We start from the raw sequence: 20,209 nt of genomic DNA, 5'->3' as shown, positions 1-20,209 counted from the left end.
AATTTGAGCCTGAGTTTACCTTGTGTAGAGATATAAGAAAATTGTTTATTGAGGTTTAGTTTGTATATAACAGGCACTAAAATTTAAAATTTGGTTCAAAAAGTTTTGTTGATGGTACATGGCCATAAACCACCAGTTCAAACAAGATGCAGAAAATTTTAATTACCCCAGAAAGTTCCCTCATGTCCTTCCCAGTCATTACATACCTGCAATGATTTTCTGATTTCTATTAGCATAGGTCAGATTTGCCTGATCATGGACTTCACAAATGTAATCATGTAGTTCTTTTACATTGGGGTTATTTCACTCAACATAATGTTTCTCAAAATTCATCTAGCTTATTGCATCGTTGGGTCCTTCCATTTAATGTTGAATAATATCCCACTGTAAAAACATACTATATCTGGGGTGCTTGGGTGGCTCAGTTGGTTGAGCGTTTGACTCTTGATTTTGGCTCAGGTCACGATCCCATGGTTCAAGAGTTTGAGCCCTATGTCAGGCTCTGAGCTGACAGCGTGGAGCCTGCTTGGGATTCTCCATATCCATCCGTCTCTCTCTAGCTCTCTGCCCTGCCTTTATCTCTCTCTCCTCAAAAATAAATAAATAAACTTAAAAAAAATACTATATCTGCTTATCCATTATCCTGCAAATAGTCATTCGGGTTATTTTTAATTTTGGGATATGATGAATGAAATGGTTTTGTACATGTAAGTATAGGTTTTTTTCAGAGTCGGTGTTGTGACTGCTGCCCAAACAAGATGAGATGCGTTTGCCTAAACAAGTAAAATGATACACTGCATTTTTTATACACTCTCCTCGAGTCAGCTGATGACTCTGATTTCAGTTCAGTGTCGGGAGGGCATATACATGCATTTCTGCACATGAAGAGACTATATAACTACTAATAGTATTAGAATAACTTGATATTTTATTTATTGGTCATAGATAGTATTCTCTCATTTGACGTGTTATTTCAAGCTCTTCTCTTTTACACTGATTGTGTGGTTATAAGATGGTCAGTTCTTTTCGAGGTCTCAGAATGGCTAAAAAATCTAAAATAGGTTAAGAGTATGGGGCATCTGGGTGGCTCAGTCGGTTAAGCGTCCGACTTCGGCTCAGGTCATGATCTCACGGTTCGTGAGTTGGAGCCCTGCATTGGGCTCTGTGCTGACAGCTCAGAGCCTGGACCCTGCTTTGGATTCTGTGTCTTCCTCTCTGCCCCTCCCTTGCTGGTGCTCTGTCTGTCTCTCTCTCTCAAAAATAAACATTAAAAAATTTAAAAAAATAGGTTAAGATTAAAAAATAATTACTGACAATTTTATAGCTAGAGTTTATACATAATCATTTTCAACATTGTCATCATTTATTGTTTTTTATGTTTTTTAATATTTATTTTTTGAGAGACACACAGAGACAGAGCATGAGTGGGGGAAGGGCAGAAAGGAGAGAGTCACAGAATCCAAAGAAGGCTCCAGGCTCTGAGCTGTCAGCACAGAGCCCCACACAGGGCTTGAACCCGCAAATCTCGAGATCATGATCTGAACTGAAGTCAGATGCTTAACCGACACAGCTACCCAGGTGCCCCTCAACATTATCATCTTTTAATTATTATTATTATTATTATTTAAAAAAAATTATTCATTGTTGAGAGACAGAGTGTGAGTGGGAGAGGGACAGAAAAAGAGGGAGACACAGAATCCGAAGCAGGCTCCAGGCTCCGAGCTGTCAGCACAGAGCCCGATATGGGGCTCGAATTCACAGACCGTGGGATCATGACCTGAGCTGAAGTCGGACACTCAACCGACCAAGCCACCCAGGTGCCCCAACATTATCATCTCTTAAAAAGGGGACCTTATTTTCTGCCAAATACTGAAAGTAAGAAAGCATATTAATGAAGGAATCCCTAGTTAACTTTAAACAACATCCTTGGGGAAGGCCAGCGATCCTAGATGATGAAAGATGTTTTTAATAAGAGGTTTTTAAAGTTCACAGAAGAAATGCACACTTCTGAAATGTACCACACATGCACACATGCACAAACACAAATTATTTTTCAGTGCATTTTAAGAATGAAGCCAACAGTCATGTAATTGTACCCCCCATTATTAATTTGTCAAGTTAACATTTTTTTTTTTTACGTTTATTTATTTTTGAGACAGAGAGAGACAGAGCATGAACGGGGGAGGGGCAGAGAGAGAGGGAGACACAGAATCGGAAGCAGGCTCCAGGCTCTGAGCCATCAGCCCAGAGCCCGACGCGGGGCTCGAACTCACGGACCGCGAGATCGTGACCTGAGCCGAAGTCGGCCGCCCAACCGACTGAGCCACCCAGGCGCCCCATCAAGTTAACATTTCTTAAGTGGAGAAGAGGGTGCCTGCCGAGGGTGAGCTGCAGTCGAACAGACCACAAGAGGAGTTATGATAGAGTTTATTACTCACAGGTCTTGGAGGAGGCACCTGGCATACCTTGGGGGGGCTTCTCTTGGAGGCAGAATGCAGACAGAGAGGAATCACCCGGGGCATATGCCTTCATTAGAACCTGGAGGGCTTTGGGGTTCCCGGGCTAAAGCCACATTGGTCAATTGTAACCAAAAGAGTGAGTTTTGGTAAGTTACACTGGGGCCTTATTGAAGGGACGCATAAAGGGAAGGTGCTGGTGGATGGGGAAAACGGTTGAGCACAAGAACCTTGAGGGAGGTCGTGTCAGAAAGTGACCTATGTCTGTGACTCCGCAGACTGCTATCTAGGGCGTGTGCTTACATGAGGGGACTAGTGTCAGTTTAAAGTCACAGCAGGCTGCTTGGCCAAATGGGTTGGCCAAATGGGTGCCAAACGGAGTAGCTTATCTAAACTCTTGACTACCGATGACAATAATTTGGTATGTTTTATCGCATTCTTGTGATGTGATTGAGGTGTATGTTCATAGTTGTTGTTGCTGAATATTGTGTTACAACTGAGTCAGGAAGAAGGAGCACGTGAGAATTACCTGGCAAGTGGAAGGATCAGTGATTTCATTAAACTCATTACATTTGACAGTGTTTCCCTGGTTGGGATGCCCTTCATCCATAGTTGGAGGAATAGAATTCATCTAGCAAGTGGATGTGCTTTGGTTTGTTCCTCCTCTTTCCTCCATATTGAAAAAGAGAATAGTTTAAAATATCTAGTCATAGTTGCAGATGGGAAAAGTAAGGAACCTTCCAGGTGTCCCAAAATTTGGGAAAAGTAACTCAACTAATTTGAATCAATGTTTGAATTGATATGATTATCTTTTATTATAACAATATTGATCATAAGAATAATAACCAACATCAAAGTAAAACAATATATTTATGTTATTTTTCAGAGTTTATGAACTTTTTAAAATATTTGCACTTTTAAGCCTGGCTCAACCTGGGGCCAGCCCCAGCTGGGTACCAAAATCATGCTTAAATTCACTATTTGCTTGGGTTTTTCTTTTCTGTGTTAATGATACCAGAATAGGGGCTTTGAGTAACATGGGAATTCATTAAAAAATTAAAACAGCAGAAAGGGAAAACTATATTCATTTTTAGCAAACAATGATTTACATAAAAACAAACATAGCTAATTCATATATGTATTTTTGAACATTGCTGCTTTTCACTAGTCTTTCGTATTCTGGAATTTGTAAATTCTTCTGGTTTTAAGTGATGAAAGATAAAGTTAAGGATGTAATAATGGCTTTAAGAAATCCTGCTGTGCTCTGTTCTTTATTCTTCCTTTCTTGGATCATTACCACTAGCAACATAATGCTGGCAAGCAGAATAATGGCACCTAAAGATATTCATGTCCTAATCCCCAGAATCTGTGAATATGTTACTTTACTTGGCAGAAAGGACTTTGCAAATGTAGTTCAAGAAAAGGACCTTGAGTTGGTGATATATATATATATATATATATTTAATTTTTTAATGTTTATTTATTAAAAAAATTAATGTTTATTTCTGAGAGAAAGAGAGAGAGAGACAGAGACAGAGAACGAGTGGGCGAAGGGCAGAGAGAGTGAGACACAGAATCCGAAGCAGGCTCCAGGCTCTGAGCCATCAGCACAGAGCCTGACATGGGGCTCAAACTCACAAATCATGAGATCATGACCTGAGCTGAAGTGGGATGCTTGACCGACTGACTGATCCACTTGAATTGGTGATATTATCCTGGATATTAAGGGGGGCCCACTCCAGTCAAATGAGTTCTTAAAAGTGGAGAACTTTGTCAGCCAAGTCATAGGGGAGATGGAAGAAGGAGAGATTTGAGACTTGAGAGATACGTGTCCTGCTATTGTTGGCTTTGAAGGTAGAGGAAGGGGGGCCATGAGTCAAGGACTGAAGCATCTTCTAGAAACTGGGAACGGCCCTTGGATGATAGCCAGCAAGCAAGAAAATAGGACCTTGGTCCCACAGCTTCAAGGAAGGGAATTCTGTCAACAAGTCAGATGGATAGGGAATGGATTTTCCCCTAGAGCCCCTGGAAAGGAATGCAGCCTGCTGAATTTGGGCTGGGGAGGCTTGTATTGAACTTGTGACCCACAGAACAGTCAGATGATAAATCTGTGTTATTTTAAGCTGCTAACTTTGTTATGGCAGCATTAGGAAGCTAATATAGTAACTTTCTAAATTGCATCTCATTTAGTGTCTGGTAATGAGTGCATAGCAGATCATTATATGAGTGCTTCATTCCTGGCGATATTGTTCTAGTTTCTTCTGATCTTTAGACATTTTTTTGCTGCAATCTCTTAGGATGGATGGTGTTCCTTTATGATATGAATCCATATCTGGATCCATCCTTAAGGAAGCACTTTCTCTGCCTGTTTTCCCAAGTTAGAGTCACGTCAATTCTTAAGGTGTCAGTCATTGTTCATGCAGCTAGAAGGTTAATGACCACACGGGTAGGGACTCTTTTTGATCTTAGAGATACCTACTGTTTTCTCCCTCTTCTTATGCTGTGCTTGTCTCCATGGCACCTGCTCAGTGGCTGCATGAATAGAAGGCAGTTTAACTCCTTGTGAACCTTTCCTGTCACAAATCAGTGAATCAGGAGAGGGCATCTCACCTCCAATGGACCAATTGGATCTTCCTTCCAGGAACTTGGCTTTTGACCTGAGATAATTTTAAATATATATCCAAATAAATTCTCTGTCTACATGTATATCAATATATTTAAGTGCATTCAATATATATGCTTGTATATATGAATATATATCTATGACTGCCTATAGGCATTATTTACAAATGACTGAAGCAGCCATTACCTTCTGTGTGCACGGAGAAGTGAAGTAACAAACAAAGTTGGGGGTCTTAAAACGGCACTAAGATATTTTATCCCAGTCTGGAGACCAGAAGTCCAAAATCGGTTTCCATGGGCCTGAATAGGTGTCAGTGGGCTGTGCCAGAGAAAAGAACTCATTTTCTTGCCTTTTCCAGCTTCTAGAAGTGCATTCCTTAGCTCGTGGCCCCTTCCTCTGTCTTCCAGGCAACAGCACAGCATCTTCAAATTTCTCTCTGCTTCTGTTATCAAATTACCATCTCTTGTGAGGTAAAATCTCCCTCTATTGTCTCTCACATAATGACATTTATGATTATAATGAGGACCCATCTAGATAATCCAGGATGACCTCCCTGTCTCAAGATCTTTAAATTAATCACCTCTGCGAGATCCCTTTGCCTCGTGTACCTTATTTGTTACTTACGTTCATGGGTTTTAGGGATTAGGACCTGAATATTTGGGGGGACCATTATTCAGCATACCTCAAGATACATGGAGAAAAATAGTAATATAGAGATCATATAACTCCAGAGAGAGCAAGAGAAGGATCAGCGATTCTGAGGCAAAGAGGGCACCTGCCTTGGTTCCTCAAGGTTTTTTAATTCCTGATTCTCATCCCTTACCAGGTCTTCCTGTTCCTTATCTTGTGGGATTCTATATATGTTGATTATTATTATCATAAACACAATTTTACTAAAGCGAGCATGATTAGTTTTTTGCTTTTGTTTTCTCCGAACCAGAGGAATTCTAGGATGCTTATTTTTTCTGGATATGGTTGTCACATTGGCCAGCTGCCACAGTTGATTAGTCTAGACTCCCTGGTCCATTTATGGTCTCAAGATAACTGGTTTTCCTTCCAAGCCAGTTGCCTCTCACAGTCTATTCTTTTTTTTTTTTTTTTAATTTTTTTTAATGTTTATTTTTGAGAATGAGAGAGACAGATCATAAGCAGGGGAGGGGCGGAGAGAGGGAGACACAGAATCCGAAGCAGGCTCCAGGCTCTGAGCCGTCAGCACAGAACCCAACACGGGGCTCAAACCCACAAACCCCCGAGATCACGACCTGAGCCGAAGTCGGACGCTCAAACCGACTGAGCCGTGCAGGCGCCCCTCTCATGGTCCATTCTAACTGTATCTTGGTCTGCCCTTATCTGCAGGTCTGCCAGACAGTTAGGGCAGGCAGGCAATGCCCTGGTTTCAGAAAAAAGTGGATAACTTCCAGGTTAACTCTTTTCCCTCTAAAGTTTCTTCCTGGTACAGTGAGGTGTAAAGTAGACTGAAATCTGCATTCTTTAAATTTGTGCCACCCTCCAGGGTATGGTTTGGGGCAAGAGGCTTAACCTCTGTGGACCTCGGTTTTGGAGATAATAGTATCAGCTTCTCAAGGTTAAGAGGATGAGGTGAGATATACAGATGTACATATTTAAGTATGCTGTACAAACCTGGGATATTCTTCTTCCTTGTTTCTGTTAGTATCTACAGTCTTTAGCTGTCAGGGATGAAGCCAGGCATCTCAAACATCTGAAAAGAACCAGTTAGAAGTGCTCACCATTAGTTACCCATGGCTGTATTTCTTAGACTATCTTGGTTGGGCCTCTAATAACAAAGAGAAAAAGGAAAATCACCAAATGTATTTCCCACATTACTGTTGAAAAAGCTAAGGTTCAGATATGCTAAGTGCCACATGATAAAAAAAAAAAAAAGCAATAGACTCAGGCTTAAAATTCAGGGTTTTCTGACTTCAGTTAAGTATTTTTCATTGATTCATGATATTCTGTGTGTGAGATGGTCTAATAATAGAATTCAAAATGTGTTATTTTCTCTATGCTTGAATTGCCTCCCTTGGATCTTGACTACAATACTTTGTATCTGATGTGACATGAAGCCTTTTTATATCTTCCCACATATCTTTGATTCTGTGGTTTCAAGCATGCATATCTCCATATAGAGTCCAAGGGTTGAAAATAGCCATTCTTAGCAAATGAACTTACAAGTTCGCCTAGGCAAGAGAGTTCAAGTTCTCCTGTGTAATAAGGACATGATTTTGCTGATTGCTTCTCTCAAAACTTTTTTTACCTTTGCATTCCTTAGACTATAAATGAAGGGGTTCAGAAGAGGCGTCACCATAGTGGTGAGAACAGCAGTCACTTTGTCAAAATCCAGCGAACGGCTCTGGCTGGGCCTCACATACATGAAGATGTTGCTCCCATAGGCAATGGAGACGACCGTGATGTGAGAAGCACAGGTGGAAAATGCCTTCTGACGTCCTTGGGCTGAGGGGATGTGCAAAATGGTAGAAATGATATAGGTGTAAGACACAATGGTGAGTACCAGCGAGGTCAGGAGGACGAGGGAAGATAAGAGGAAGTTTATCATCTCAATGAAATGAGTGTCTGTGCAGGCCACCTGTAGCAGAGGGGCAATGTCACAGAAAAAATGACTGATTTCTTTATAACAGTAGGGCAGTCTGGACACTACAATAGTTGGGCACAGCACTGAGAAGAAGGCTCCTACCCAGCATCCCAGAACCAGTAGGAGACAGACGTTGCTGTTCATGATGATGGTATAGCGCAGGGGGTTACAGATGGCCACGTAGCGGTCAAAGGACATCACCGCTAGGAGGATAAACTCCACTGTCCCCAAGAAAAAGAAGAAGTATGTTTGGGTTATGCAGCCAGCAAAAGATATGGTCTTCCTGTCCTCTAGAAGACAAGCTAATAGCTTTGGGGTAACTGAGGTAGTGTATAAAATGTCCAGAAATGACAAATTACTGAGGAAGAAGTACATTGGGGTTTGGAGGCGATTATCAGCCCATATTAAGGAAATGATGACAATATTTCCCGTGAGAGTTAACATGTAAATAAACAAGAGGACCACAAAGAGGGAGATCTGAAGCTTCCAGATAACAGGGAAGGCAGTCAGGGTGAATTCAGTCACTGTGGTCTGATTTTGCATATCCATGGCATGCAATACTTAGTGGGCAGCACATCTCTGAAAAAAAAAAATTACAGATATGAAAATCAGCTTAAATGAGTTTCTACTCTCAGTATCAGTGATAAATGTAAAGTAGTAAATGCTTTGAACCAAGAGTCAAGAGTGATTTCATCCTGCCACTCACTCTAATAAATATAGAACCTTGGTAAGTTACATGACATCTTCTAACCTCGGTATTCTCACATTTAACATTTTTGGTTGAATGACGTTTTCCCCATGGTCTCATTAAGCTCTAGCCTTTATGATGGTCATCTCTTGGACCCCGTGCTCCTTCCCTTCTCTCTTTCATTTTTCCTGATCTACCGTTTCCCTGGCTAAGTTCTGTGCTTGAGAAGAGAGAATCCTTAACTGAGAATCCCGTCAGTCCATTTGCAAAATGGTAAAAGGGAATGTTAAGGAAAGTTGAGTTACTTTTCTCCAAGTCATTTCAACCCTTCAGGTATCATCTACATAAAGGGGCAGAAACTATGAAACTGACCAAGAGCATCAAATGAAAGAGAACCTGTTTTGGTCTCTCCTCGCATTTGTGATTGGTATCGCATGAGTCTTAAGGTGATCTCTGGTTGTCCCTGAGTTGTTCTGATGTGATAATAATTGATCTCCATAAGGCTGCATTGCTTTCTTTGTTTTTATTTCTTATACTGATATAAAGGTTTTGATGTCTACACTGTTAAAGAACAAGTAGTTGCATGATATATGGTTCATCATTGGCATAACCTATTTCAGACATTTGAAAAACCTCTACTGGGAAAATGATCAGTGTATTTCTTTTTTGTTCCCTGCAATGCCATGTGTATGGCAGGATCCAAAAGAATACCAAAGCTTTTCCCTTCCATTCCTTGACTGGGAATTCTTACAGGTTGTCTTAAATAGGTCTCTTATACCTCACATTCTTTTCAGCAATTTGAACAATCAGCTTGTTAACAGTAGTGAAAGAATGATGATGGAGTTTGCAACGCTCATCTTGGAATACGGCTCAGGTTTGCTGAACATGTACTGCATGTCTGTATCCTTCAGTGAAGCTCTGCCTTTTGGTGTTTTATTTTGTAGCTAATCCTTTAGTTTTATGTGAAAATGACCAATTTATTAACTGAGCTAGGTTGTCTCTAGGTTTGGAACCCACTGAGTTCCTCTTGAAAGAAGGTCTTTTTCCTCAGGCACTCTCTCTCTGAAAAGTAATTTCTAGGAGTCTTCCTTTGCCTTAAAGACTTTTTTGGGGGGAGTGGATTTCCATTTGAAAAGTTTGCTGTGACTTTTCTGGTCCTCGTAGTTGCTCATTATTTGTATTCACCATTCATTTATTTCAAGACCAAACTGCTTTTAAGTAATCACAGGACCTTAAAGGGTCTGATCTATTGAAATAGGGTCTTGGTACCAGCCGGTGTGTTTCCACCACTAATACGATAATATTGCTCCCACCCCCCACTGCTGCTGCATCCAGGTAACAAACTTCCAGACTGATTTCTACAGCACAAGAAGGCATAACCATATCCGGGTGGACATGTGTTAATGTTACTAAGGTCTAATGCAAAGACAGAATAGAGCATGGTATGTGTACAAGTAGAAGTGCTTTGAAATTCCCTTCATTTCCCCCTTCCCGCCCTCCTTACTGACAACACCAGAGATGAGCGGGTGTTAAGACACACTGATGTGCATTCTCACGAACTGCCTGTCATCTACTCCATTGTTCCTTCCATTCATCTAGCCAATTGTTTCACAACATCTGTACTGTCATCGTTTTCCTTCTTGCCTCTGTAGTCTTTGATGAGCCTGATGGGAGCTTGATTCCTGTCTGGTATTGTAAGAGTCAGACAGTTTGGGATCTTCAAAAACACCGTGCCAGGTTTTAATAACAAGAATCTGGGAGGGTTGGACACAAATAGAATTGCTCTTTGCCATGGTTGTCATTGGGTCATATAGGAATGGAAGAAAGGGGCTTGGAGAGCTTTCTGTTCTGCTGAGTAAGGGTCAAATAAACTTCTCTGAGACGAACTAAAGCTGTAGCATTGCTCTCCTTTGGGGAGTCTCTTCAGTTCATGATAGTGGAAAAGAACTCGGCTTTGTGTGGGTCTTCTCTAGATGACCTCTGTGCTCTCCAGAGCCCATCATGTCTAAGGGGAAATGGGTGTGGATTAGACCATCTGTGTCTGACAATTTAATTATAAGTTTGCCAACTTAAGGTTTTCATTGGTGGAGGGGAGATTTTTTTCTTCATTACCATTTGTGGATCCTAAAAAATGGTATTGAATTGCATATTTGCATGTTTCAAGATGCCGGATTTAGTGAGATAAATGTGGACTAATGGAAAAATCATAGCAGACTTTCAATCAGAGAACCTGTGTGGTTTACTTTTTTCTCTTGTGGCCACTCGAGTGAGTGGCCTTTAATGACACTCGTAAGTACCCTGTCTTGACTGTTTTCTCTCTAACGTGAGGATAATGACACTCCAGGTTCCGATCCTCAGCTAGGGCCCAGCCCAGTAATGTTTATATACTTGGTGTTCAGTACATGTTTGTTAATAAGAACATTGGGATGGGGAAGCAGAAACAGAAAAGAACTAAGATGTAGTGGGGAATGAGGGTGAGAGATAATTGGGGATCTTTGCTGCTGTCAGTAAAATGTGACAAAGTTTAATTGTAACTGAAGTACACTAAAAACTTTCATCTTCAGACTTAGGGTAGAGTTCTAATACTTGACGTCTGCTGACAGTAGAAGTTTTGGGAAAGCAGTAATTCAACTCGTCAAATATACATGTAAACAAATGTAGTGAGACCCAAACTGATTAACATATAAATACGGATAATTGCATATTATAGGATACTTACATCACGCCGATTGTCACACAGTTGGTATTTTCTCCATTCAAGTATGTTAACAAACTCAAATCTGGGTATGTTTTTCCTCCTGCATCCCTTCCGTTTTTCTTTAAATTCTGTTATTGCTTCAGTGTTGGATTCTGTGTAAATCTCAGTCTTAGCCTGAGTCTGTTTTCCCACGTGGTACTTAACCGCCCTTTCAGAACCACACCAAATGGTTATTCGGTGTTTGCTGAAGTGTTCCATCCATCTTCCTCTGAATGGAAAACAGTCCTTTTTAGTAACTTGTATCAGTTTTTTTCAGTTCTTTTTTGTATTTCCACAGAAAAATTTAAATCCTGACTTACACCAGGATGAATCCAAGTGGTATATTATCATTTAATCTTTCATGTTACACGTCCAGTGAGTCTCCATCTCAGGTATTCCTCTGAGTTTCAAGTAATGTGGACTCTGAAGCACATTTTTGCCAAGAAGAGCAGAAGAGTGAGGTTTGGCGATGAATGGGGGAGTCCCACACAACTGAGTCACGAGCAGGTCCTCTGACTCTTATTTTGGATCTCTGGCAAAAGTGACCAAAAGCTTCTCAAATTTCAGTTGGGTTTCTGTCTCTTTGTTTGGTTTTCGTTGCAGGAATGTAATTTCCTCTCTATTTAGTGAATTTCTCTTTCTTCTGTGGATGCACCCAGAAACGTGGAATTATTCAAACACAGGACGTTAGAGCAGAAGAGAACTCCACAGGCGGATGAGTCAGCCGGCCCCCAAATACCCTGCAATGTCTCCACCAGGGTACCGTCCAGTGATGCTAAACTCACTGTTTCTTGAGGCAACTCATTCGACCCTCATGGGCCTGATTGTCAGGAGAATTCATATTTGCTTTCACTGGAACATCTCTCTGAACTGTCACCCTTTGTTAGGTCACCGCTGTTCATTCATTGGGGATTTTGTGACTTGATTGTAAATGTAACTGTCTTTATTTACTCTCTCCAGAAAATAACATTACTCTGCCTCTATTGAATATGACCTTTGATAGTTAATGAGATTCTGTGTTCACCTTCAGAGATTTGGTTTACAATGGCACCTGGGATTATGGCATAAAAAAAGGTTCATTATGACTACTGCAATCACAGAACGTGAGAATTGAAGTAACGAATCAGTTATAAAGTTAAGGTCTCCTGGGAGAATCTCTTGGTTGTTTATTTTACTTATTTAGAGAGAAATTTATAGAGCTGGTTTAAAGCCTTAGGGAACTAGAAACTTGGAAAACTTAAAGCATGTTTTTTCTGAAATGACCATAATATACTGAAATAAGCTTTAAGTTGCTTTCCAAACAGATCATTTACATAGATTTTTATGTCTATGTACATATTTTAAATCTATCTTATTGCTGTGTGATGTACACATAATAGAAAATTCAAGTGTACAGTTGGTTGAGTTTTGACATGTAGATACACTCATTTAGCCACCAGTACCTTTATGATGGTTAACAGTATTTCATTCTCCTAGAAAGTTCCCTGTGCCCTTAGTAAATGCACTCCCCTCCCCACCTCTGCTCCTGATAACCACTGATGCATTTTCTGTCAATGTAATGTTGAATTTTCTGGAAATTTCTCTAAATGCAGTCTTACTGCATGTAGTTTTTTGCGTTTGTTTTCTTTAACTTAATCAGATGCTTTGAGATTAATCCAAGTGTTTCTGGTATCAGAAGTTTCTTTCTTTGTATAACTGAGGATTATCTATAATATAGATTGTGTAGATATATCACAGTTTGTTTCTCTAGTCACTAGATGATGGATACTTGAGTTTTTTCCAGTATTTGGCTATTATGAATAAAACATCTATAAAGAGTTCATTTTTTTAATGTCTATTTATGTATTTTCAGAGAGAGAGAGAGAGAGTGAGAGAGAGTAAGCACACACACAAGAGCAGGGGAGGGGCAGAATGACAGAGGGAGAGAGAGAATCTCAAGCAGGGTCCCTGCTGTCAGCTCACAGACCACCCAATTTGAGGTTCGACCCCTTGAACTGTGAGATCATGACCTAAGCCGAAATCAAGGATTGGAAGTTTAACTGACTGAGACACCCAGCTGCCCAGAACAGTTCATGCATTATCTGAGCATCTGCTTTCACTTCTGTTAGATACATCCTAGAAGTAGGATTCCTATGTTTCATGGTAAGTAAATGTTTATTTATAAGAAACTGTCAAGATGTTCTCCAAAGTCATTGTTCCATTTTCATTTGTACTGGTAATCTATCAGACTCTCCTAGTCCCATACCCTTGCGTGTTGGTGTCAGTCTTTTACATTTTAGCCATTTTAGTGCACATTTGGTGGCATAATCTAATGTATTACATTAAAAAAATTTTTAAGCTTTATTGATGTATGATTGATAAATGAAATGCATCTATTTGAAGTGTACATCATGAAGATTTGACGTAAATATATATTTTGGAAAATTATTGTCACATCCTTCACCACATATAGTTTCCTTTCCTTTCCTTTCCTTTCCTTTCCTTTCCTTTCCTTTTTCTTTCCTTCCTTCTTCCTTCCTTCCTTCCTTCCTTCCTCTCTCTCTCTTTTCTTTCTTTCTTTCTTTCTTTCTTTCTTTCTTTCTTTCTTTCTTTCTTTCTTTCTTCTTTCTGCTTCTTTTTGGTGAGCATGTTTAAGGTCTACTGTGTTAGCAAATTTCAAGCACATTGTACAGCATTACTAATTGTGGTCCTCATGCTGTATGTTAGATATACAGAGCTTATTCATTTTATAACTGAGGGTTTTGTGTCTCTGCCTAGCACCTCTCCATCTTCCTTTATTCCTTAGCTTCTGATAACCACCATTCTGCTGTTTCTGCAAGTTTGACTTTTTTTTATTGCATGAAAAGGTGAGAGCATATATAGTATTTTTTTACATGTTCTATTTTCACTTAGCATAATATCCTCTAGGCTCATCCATGTTATTGTAAGTGGCAGGATTCTCTTCTTTTTTAAGCAGAATAATATTGTATTGTATATATACTGCATCTTCTTTATCTACTCATCCATCAATGGACACTGAGGATGTTTCCCTATCTTGGCTATTGTGAATCATGGTATGATGAACATGAGAGTGCAGATATCTCTTTGAGACACCGATTTTGTTTCCTTTGGATATATACCCAGCAGCGGAATTGCTGAATCTTATGGGCTTTCTATTTTTATGCGTCTGAGGAACCTCCACAGTGTATTCCATAGTACCTGAACGATTCATATCACCAACAATAATGCTCAAAAATGCCATTTTCCCACATCCTTGCCGCCATGTTATCTGTTGTCTTTTTGATGACAGCCATTCTTTTTTTTTAATGTTTATTTTTATTTTGAGAGAGAGTACAAGCAGAGGAGGGGGAGGGAAGGAGAGAGAGAGAGAGAGAGAGAGAGAGAGAGAGAGAGAGAGAGAGAATCCCAAGCAGGCTCTACCCTGTCAGCCCAGAGCCCAATGTGGGGTTGGATCCCACGAACCATGAGATTATGACCTGAGCCGAAATCAAGAGTCAGATGCTTAACCTACTGAGCCACCAGGAGACCCTTGATGACAGCCATTCTAACAGGTGTGGGTGATTTCTCATTGTGTTGTGATTTGCATTTCCCTGAGTAGTGATATTGAACACTTTTTAGTGTATTGACCATTTGCAGGTCTTCTTTGGAGAAATGTCTATTCAAATACTTTGCCCATTTTTCAATGGGTTATATGTTTTTGTTTTGTTTTGTTTGTTATTTGTTTTCTTCGCTATTTGAGTTGTATAAGTTCCTTATGTATTTTAAATATTGAACACCTATCAAGATATATAATTTTCAAAGATTTTTCCCATTCTGTAGGTTGCCTTGTCACTCTGTTGGTTGTTTCCTTTGCTGTGAAGAAGCTTTGTAGTCTGATGGTAGTCTCGTTTGTTTATTTATTTATTTTTTTGCCTGTGCTTCTGATGTCATATCCAAACAAAACAAAACAAAACAAGACAAAAAACAAACAAACAAAAAAACCAAAAACCAAAAATCAAAAACACACTGCCAAGACCAATGTCAAGGGGCTTTTTCTCTATGTTTGTTTTTTTGTTTTGTTTTGTTTTGTTTTTTCCAGGAGTTTGATGATTTCAGGTCTTACATTGAAGTCTTTAATCAATTTTGAGGTACTTTTTGTGATTGGTGTAAGGTAAGGGTCCAGTTTCATTCTTTTGCATGTCGATGTCCAGTTTTCCTATTATCATTTTTTTGAAGAAGCTCTCCCCTTTGTGTGTTCTGGGCACTCTTGAAAAGGATGGATTGATGACATATGCATGGGCTTATACCTGGGCTTTGAATTCTCTTCCACTGGTCTATGTGTCTATTTTTATGTCAGTACTATATTGTTTTGATTACTAGAGCTATATTTATAAGATAGCTTGAAATCAGGAAGTGCGATGCCTCCAAATTTGTTCTTCTTTCTTGAAATTTCTTTGGCTATTTGGGATCTTTTATGGTTTCACATAAATTTTAGGATTGTTTTCCTATGTTTGTGAAAAATGCCCGAAGAATTTTAAGAAAGATTGCATCGAATCTGCAGATCACTTTGGTTAGCATGAACATGTTTGCAATATACATTCTTCTAATCCATAAACAGCTTTCCTCTCATCACTGATTTCCACATATTTGTAGTTTTTCCAGTTCTCTTCTTGTGATTGATTTCCAGTTTCATACCATTGTGGTTAGGAAATTCTGGTGCCTGGTATGATTTCAGTCTCCTTGAATTTCTTAAGACTTGTATCGTGACCTGACATAGTCTCTGTCCTGAGAATGTTCTATGTGTGCTTGAGAATAAGATGTGTTCTGTTGCTGTTGGATGAGATGTTTTGAAGGTGCTAGTTCTGTTCAGTCTAACGTATAGTTCAAGTCCAATGTTTTCTTACTGATTTTCTGTCTGAATGATCTTTCCATTGTTGAAAGTGGGAAGTTGAAACCCTCTATTATTTTACTGTATTGTTGTCTACTTCTTCCTTCAGATCTGCTAGTATTTGCTTAATTTATTTAAGGACTCTGATATTGGGTGCATTTATACTTATAATTGTTATATCCTCTTAATGAATTGACACCTTTATCACTATTATCAGCCACTCTTTCTAATCTCCCTCCTTCAACCATGTCAACACTGGTTATTGTCTTTATATTTTGAGATTATCTGAGTTGATCAGGGTAAGTTGTCTTGCTTCTCACGGAGATCTCTGTCTCTGAACACTTACATCTTAGCTTAGCTTAGCTTAGCTCTGAGACAATAGTAAACAGTTCTTTATCCTCTAAATATTGTTATAATCTCTTATCACTTTAAAGAAGCCATTGCATCATATACTGGCCTCCTTTGTCTCTTTTTAAAAAAAAATTTTAATGTTGATTTGTATTTGAGAGAGAGAGAGAACAAGCAGGGGAGGGGCAGAGAGAGAGGGAGACACAGAATCCAAAGCAGGCTCCAGGCTCTGAGCTGTCAGCACAGAGCCTGATGTGGGGCTCGAACTCACAAGCTGTGAGATTATGACCTGAACCGAAGTTGATGCCTGAGCCACCCAGGCGAGCCATGGCCTCCATTATTTCTGATGAGAAGTGAAGCATAATGCTTTTTGTTGTCTATTTTTAATATTGTCTCTTTGTTTTTGCATTTGAGCAATTTCTAGTGATTTCTTTTTTTTGAATTTATCCTAATTGGGCTTCCTAAGGTTCTTAGACCTTTGGGCTGATATGTTTCATTACATTTGGAAAATGTTTTCTCTTCTCTCTTCTAATAGTCTTCTGTCCTGTTTTTTCTCTATTCCATTCTGGAACTCCACTTACACATGTGTAAGACCTTTTGCTATTAGCCCATATGTCTTGGATACCTTTAAAAACTCTTCTTTTTCTTTGTATTGTAGTTTGAATAGTTTATACTAAGTGCTATTTACGGTTACTGATCCTTTCTTCTTCTGTTAACACCATGGAATGACTTGTTGGGATGAGCATTGGGTGTTGTATGGAAACCAATTTGTCAATAAATTATGTTAAAAACTGCCATTGAATGGATTTATTTTTCATAGTATAGCTTTTGCTTCCAGCCTTTCATTAAATTCATTTTATATTCTTTTTTTAAAGTTTATTTATCTTGAGAGAGAGAGTGTGTGAGTGGGGTGGGGGGCAGAGAGAGAATTTCGAGCAGGCTCCACACTTGAGCCTGACAATTGGCTCGAACTCACAAACCTCGGGATCATGACCTGAGCAGAAACCGAGAGCTGGATGCTTAACCAATGGAGACACCCAGGTGCTCCCATTAAATTCATTTTAATATTGCCCATATCTCTGAGTAAATTTTACATCTTTTCATGGTTGTTTTCCACCCTTTTCACTAATTTCTTTAACAGATGAACTGTAGTGAGTTTGAAGTTCTTGTCTACAAATTCTAGCATCTGGGAGTATGCTCTCATTGACTAATCTTTTCTCTCAATTTGGGATTATTTTCTTGCTTATTTGCATATCTCATACTTTTACATTTTATGTTAAATGTTATGATAAAAGATCATGACAGACCAAAGTAGATTACATGTATCCAAAAAAAAACCATTTCCCTTTCTGTCAGGTCACCAGGAAAGACTTCTGGTTTATTGATTTTCTTTGTGATTTTTCTCTATTAATTTTACTGGTTCCTCGTTTTTGCTGTTTCTTTCCTTTTGAATTAATTTGTTCTTCTTTTGCCAGATTATTAAGGTGCAAGCTTAGATCATTGATATGAGACTTCACTTCTTTTTGAATCTAAGCTTTATATAAAAATTAATTGATTAATTATTTTAATTTACATCCAAGTTAGTTATCATATAATGCAATAATGATTTCAGGAGTAGATTCTAGTGATTCATCCCCTATGTATGACACCCAGTGCTCATTCATCCCAACAAGTGTCTTCCTTAATGCCCCTGACCCATTTAGACCATCCCACCATCACAATCCCTCCAGCAACCCTCTGTTCTCTGTATTTAAGAGTCTCTTATGTTTTGTCTCCCTCCCTATTTCTATATTATTTTTGCTTCCCTTCCCTTGTGTTCATCTGTTTTGTATCTTAAATTCCTCATATGAATGAAGTTATATGATATTTGTCTTTCTCTGACTGACTAATTTCATTTAGCATAATACCCTCTAGTTCCATCCGCATTGCTCAAATGGCAAGATTTCATTCTTTTTGATTGCAGGCTAGTACTCCATTGTGTGTGTGTGTGTGTGTGTGTGTGTGTGTGTGTATGCCACACATCTTCTTATATGTATATACCACATCTTCTTTATTCATTCATCCATTGATGGAAATTTGTGCTCTTTCCATACTTTGGCTATTGTTGATACAATGTGCTGCTATAAACATCGTGGTGTATGTGTCCTTTCGAAACAGCACACCTGTATCCCTTGGATAAATACCTAGTAATGTGATTGCTGAGTCGTAGGGTAGTTCTATTTTTAATTTTTTGAGGAACCTCCATACTGTTTTCCAGAGAGGCTGCACCAGTTTGCACTCCCACCAGCAGTGCAAAAATGATCCTACCAATCTAGGCTTTTAATGCTATATTTTTCTCTTTAAACTTTCCCTTCGTTGTGTGCTACTAATTTTGTTATATTGTGTTTTTATTTTCTTTGTCTTTTCCTTTGTCTTTTTTAAGATTTTGTTTTTAAAATAATCTCTACACCCAACGTGGGTATTGAAATCACAACCCCGAGATCAAGAGTCACAGGCTCCCCCGACTGAGCCAGCCAGGTGCCCCTGTGTTTTTATTTTCATTCAATTCAAAATATTTTAAAATTTCCCACCCAACCCCCTCTTTGGACGATAGATCATTTAATGTCTTTGTTTTATAATTTCCAAATATTTTGGGATTTCATACATACCCCTTTTATTAGTTTAACTCTGTTTTGGTCAGAGAATATATTTTGCACAATTTTGAATATATGATCTTTCTCCTTTTTTAGTATGACTATTGCTATTTTAAGTTGAGTGTATTGCTGCCTGAAAAAAAGAGACTATTTCCTTAATCTAATTTTTTTCACATAGGTGAAACTATGTGACTAATTCTAGCCTAACAGATGCAAATAGAATTTTTGAGTGGGTCTACTACTAAGGTTTCTTAAAAGAGAGGGAATAATCCTTTTCTCCTTTATTCCTTCTTGCATGTTTGGGGGTTAACATATAATAGCTAGAGTGCCAACAATCATTCAGGACCACAAGTTGACCTTGAGGATGGAAGTGGTTTGTAAGGGTGACAGAGCAAAAAGATAAGAGTTTTCCATTCATGTTACGCTTGAATCTTGCAAAACAGCCTTACTTTTTCTTCATTCCTTATACCTTTTAATTTTTCTTTTTTCTTACTCCATAGGCTAGGCTTTAATGGATGATATTTAATATTTAATAGAAATGGTGATATGTTTTCTCATTTGTTATTTTATTTGTTTATTTATTTATTTATATTTATTTTATTTTATTTTATTAAGTAGGTTCCATGCCCAACGTGGAGCCCAATTCAGGACTTGAACTCACAACCCTGATATCAAGACCTGAGCTGAGATCAAGAGTTGGATGCTTAACCAACTGAGCCACTCAGGCACACTTCATTTGTTATTTTAAGGGGGAACATGTATCATTATTAAAAACGATAATTTTTAAAATTTTTTTATTTTTACATTTATTTATTTTTGAAGCAGAGAGAGAGCATGAACGGGGGAGGGTCAGAGAGAGAGGGAGACACAGAATCCAAAACAGGCTCCAGGCTCTGAGCTGTCAGCACAGAGCCCGATGCGGGGCTCGAACTCACGGACCGTGAGATCATGACCTGAGCTGAAGTCGGACACCCAACAGATTGAGCCACCTGGCGCCCCAAAAACGATAATTTTTGAATGTGTTAGATATAAATACTATTTATCAGATTAAGACAATTTTCCTGTAGTTTGCAAAGAAGTTTTATAATTAGTTTGCAAAGAAGTTTTATAATTAATGGAGGTTGAATATTATCAGCTATATTCTGCGTCTCTTACAAAGAAAAATAGTTTGTGTTGGCATGGTAAATTGTGGCTTTTGACTTTTTGATGTCAAACTATTTTTGCATTCCTGGCATACACCCAACTC

The 20,209-nt window shown here is 38.8% G+C and overlaps 1 protein-coding gene across 1 annotated transcript; it reads right to left on the bottom strand.

Moving 5' to 3' along the window:
* Window positions 1–7,291: 7,291 nt before the first annotated feature.
* LOC106976637 (olfactory receptor 6M1-like) lies at window positions 7,292–8,247 on the bottom strand. Its single transcript, XM_015074063.3, has one exon. The coding sequence runs from the start codon at window positions 8,237–8,239 to the stop codon at window positions 7,292–7,294; it is 948 nt and encodes a 315-aa protein (XP_014929549.3). The 5' UTR covers window positions 8,240–8,247.
* Window positions 8,248–20,209: the final 11,962 nt, after the last annotated feature.

This window comes from Acinonyx jubatus, chromosome D1 (assembly GCF_027475565.1).
Source record: "Acinonyx jubatus isolate Ajub_Pintada_27869175 chromosome D1, VMU_Ajub_asm_v1.0, whole genome shotgun sequence".
NCBI classification, from domain to species: domain Eukaryota; kingdom Metazoa; phylum Chordata; class Mammalia; order Carnivora; family Felidae; genus Acinonyx; species Acinonyx jubatus.
The sequence above is the reverse complement of the archived record's forward strand: the minus strand, read 5'-3'. Positions and strand labels throughout refer to the sequence as shown.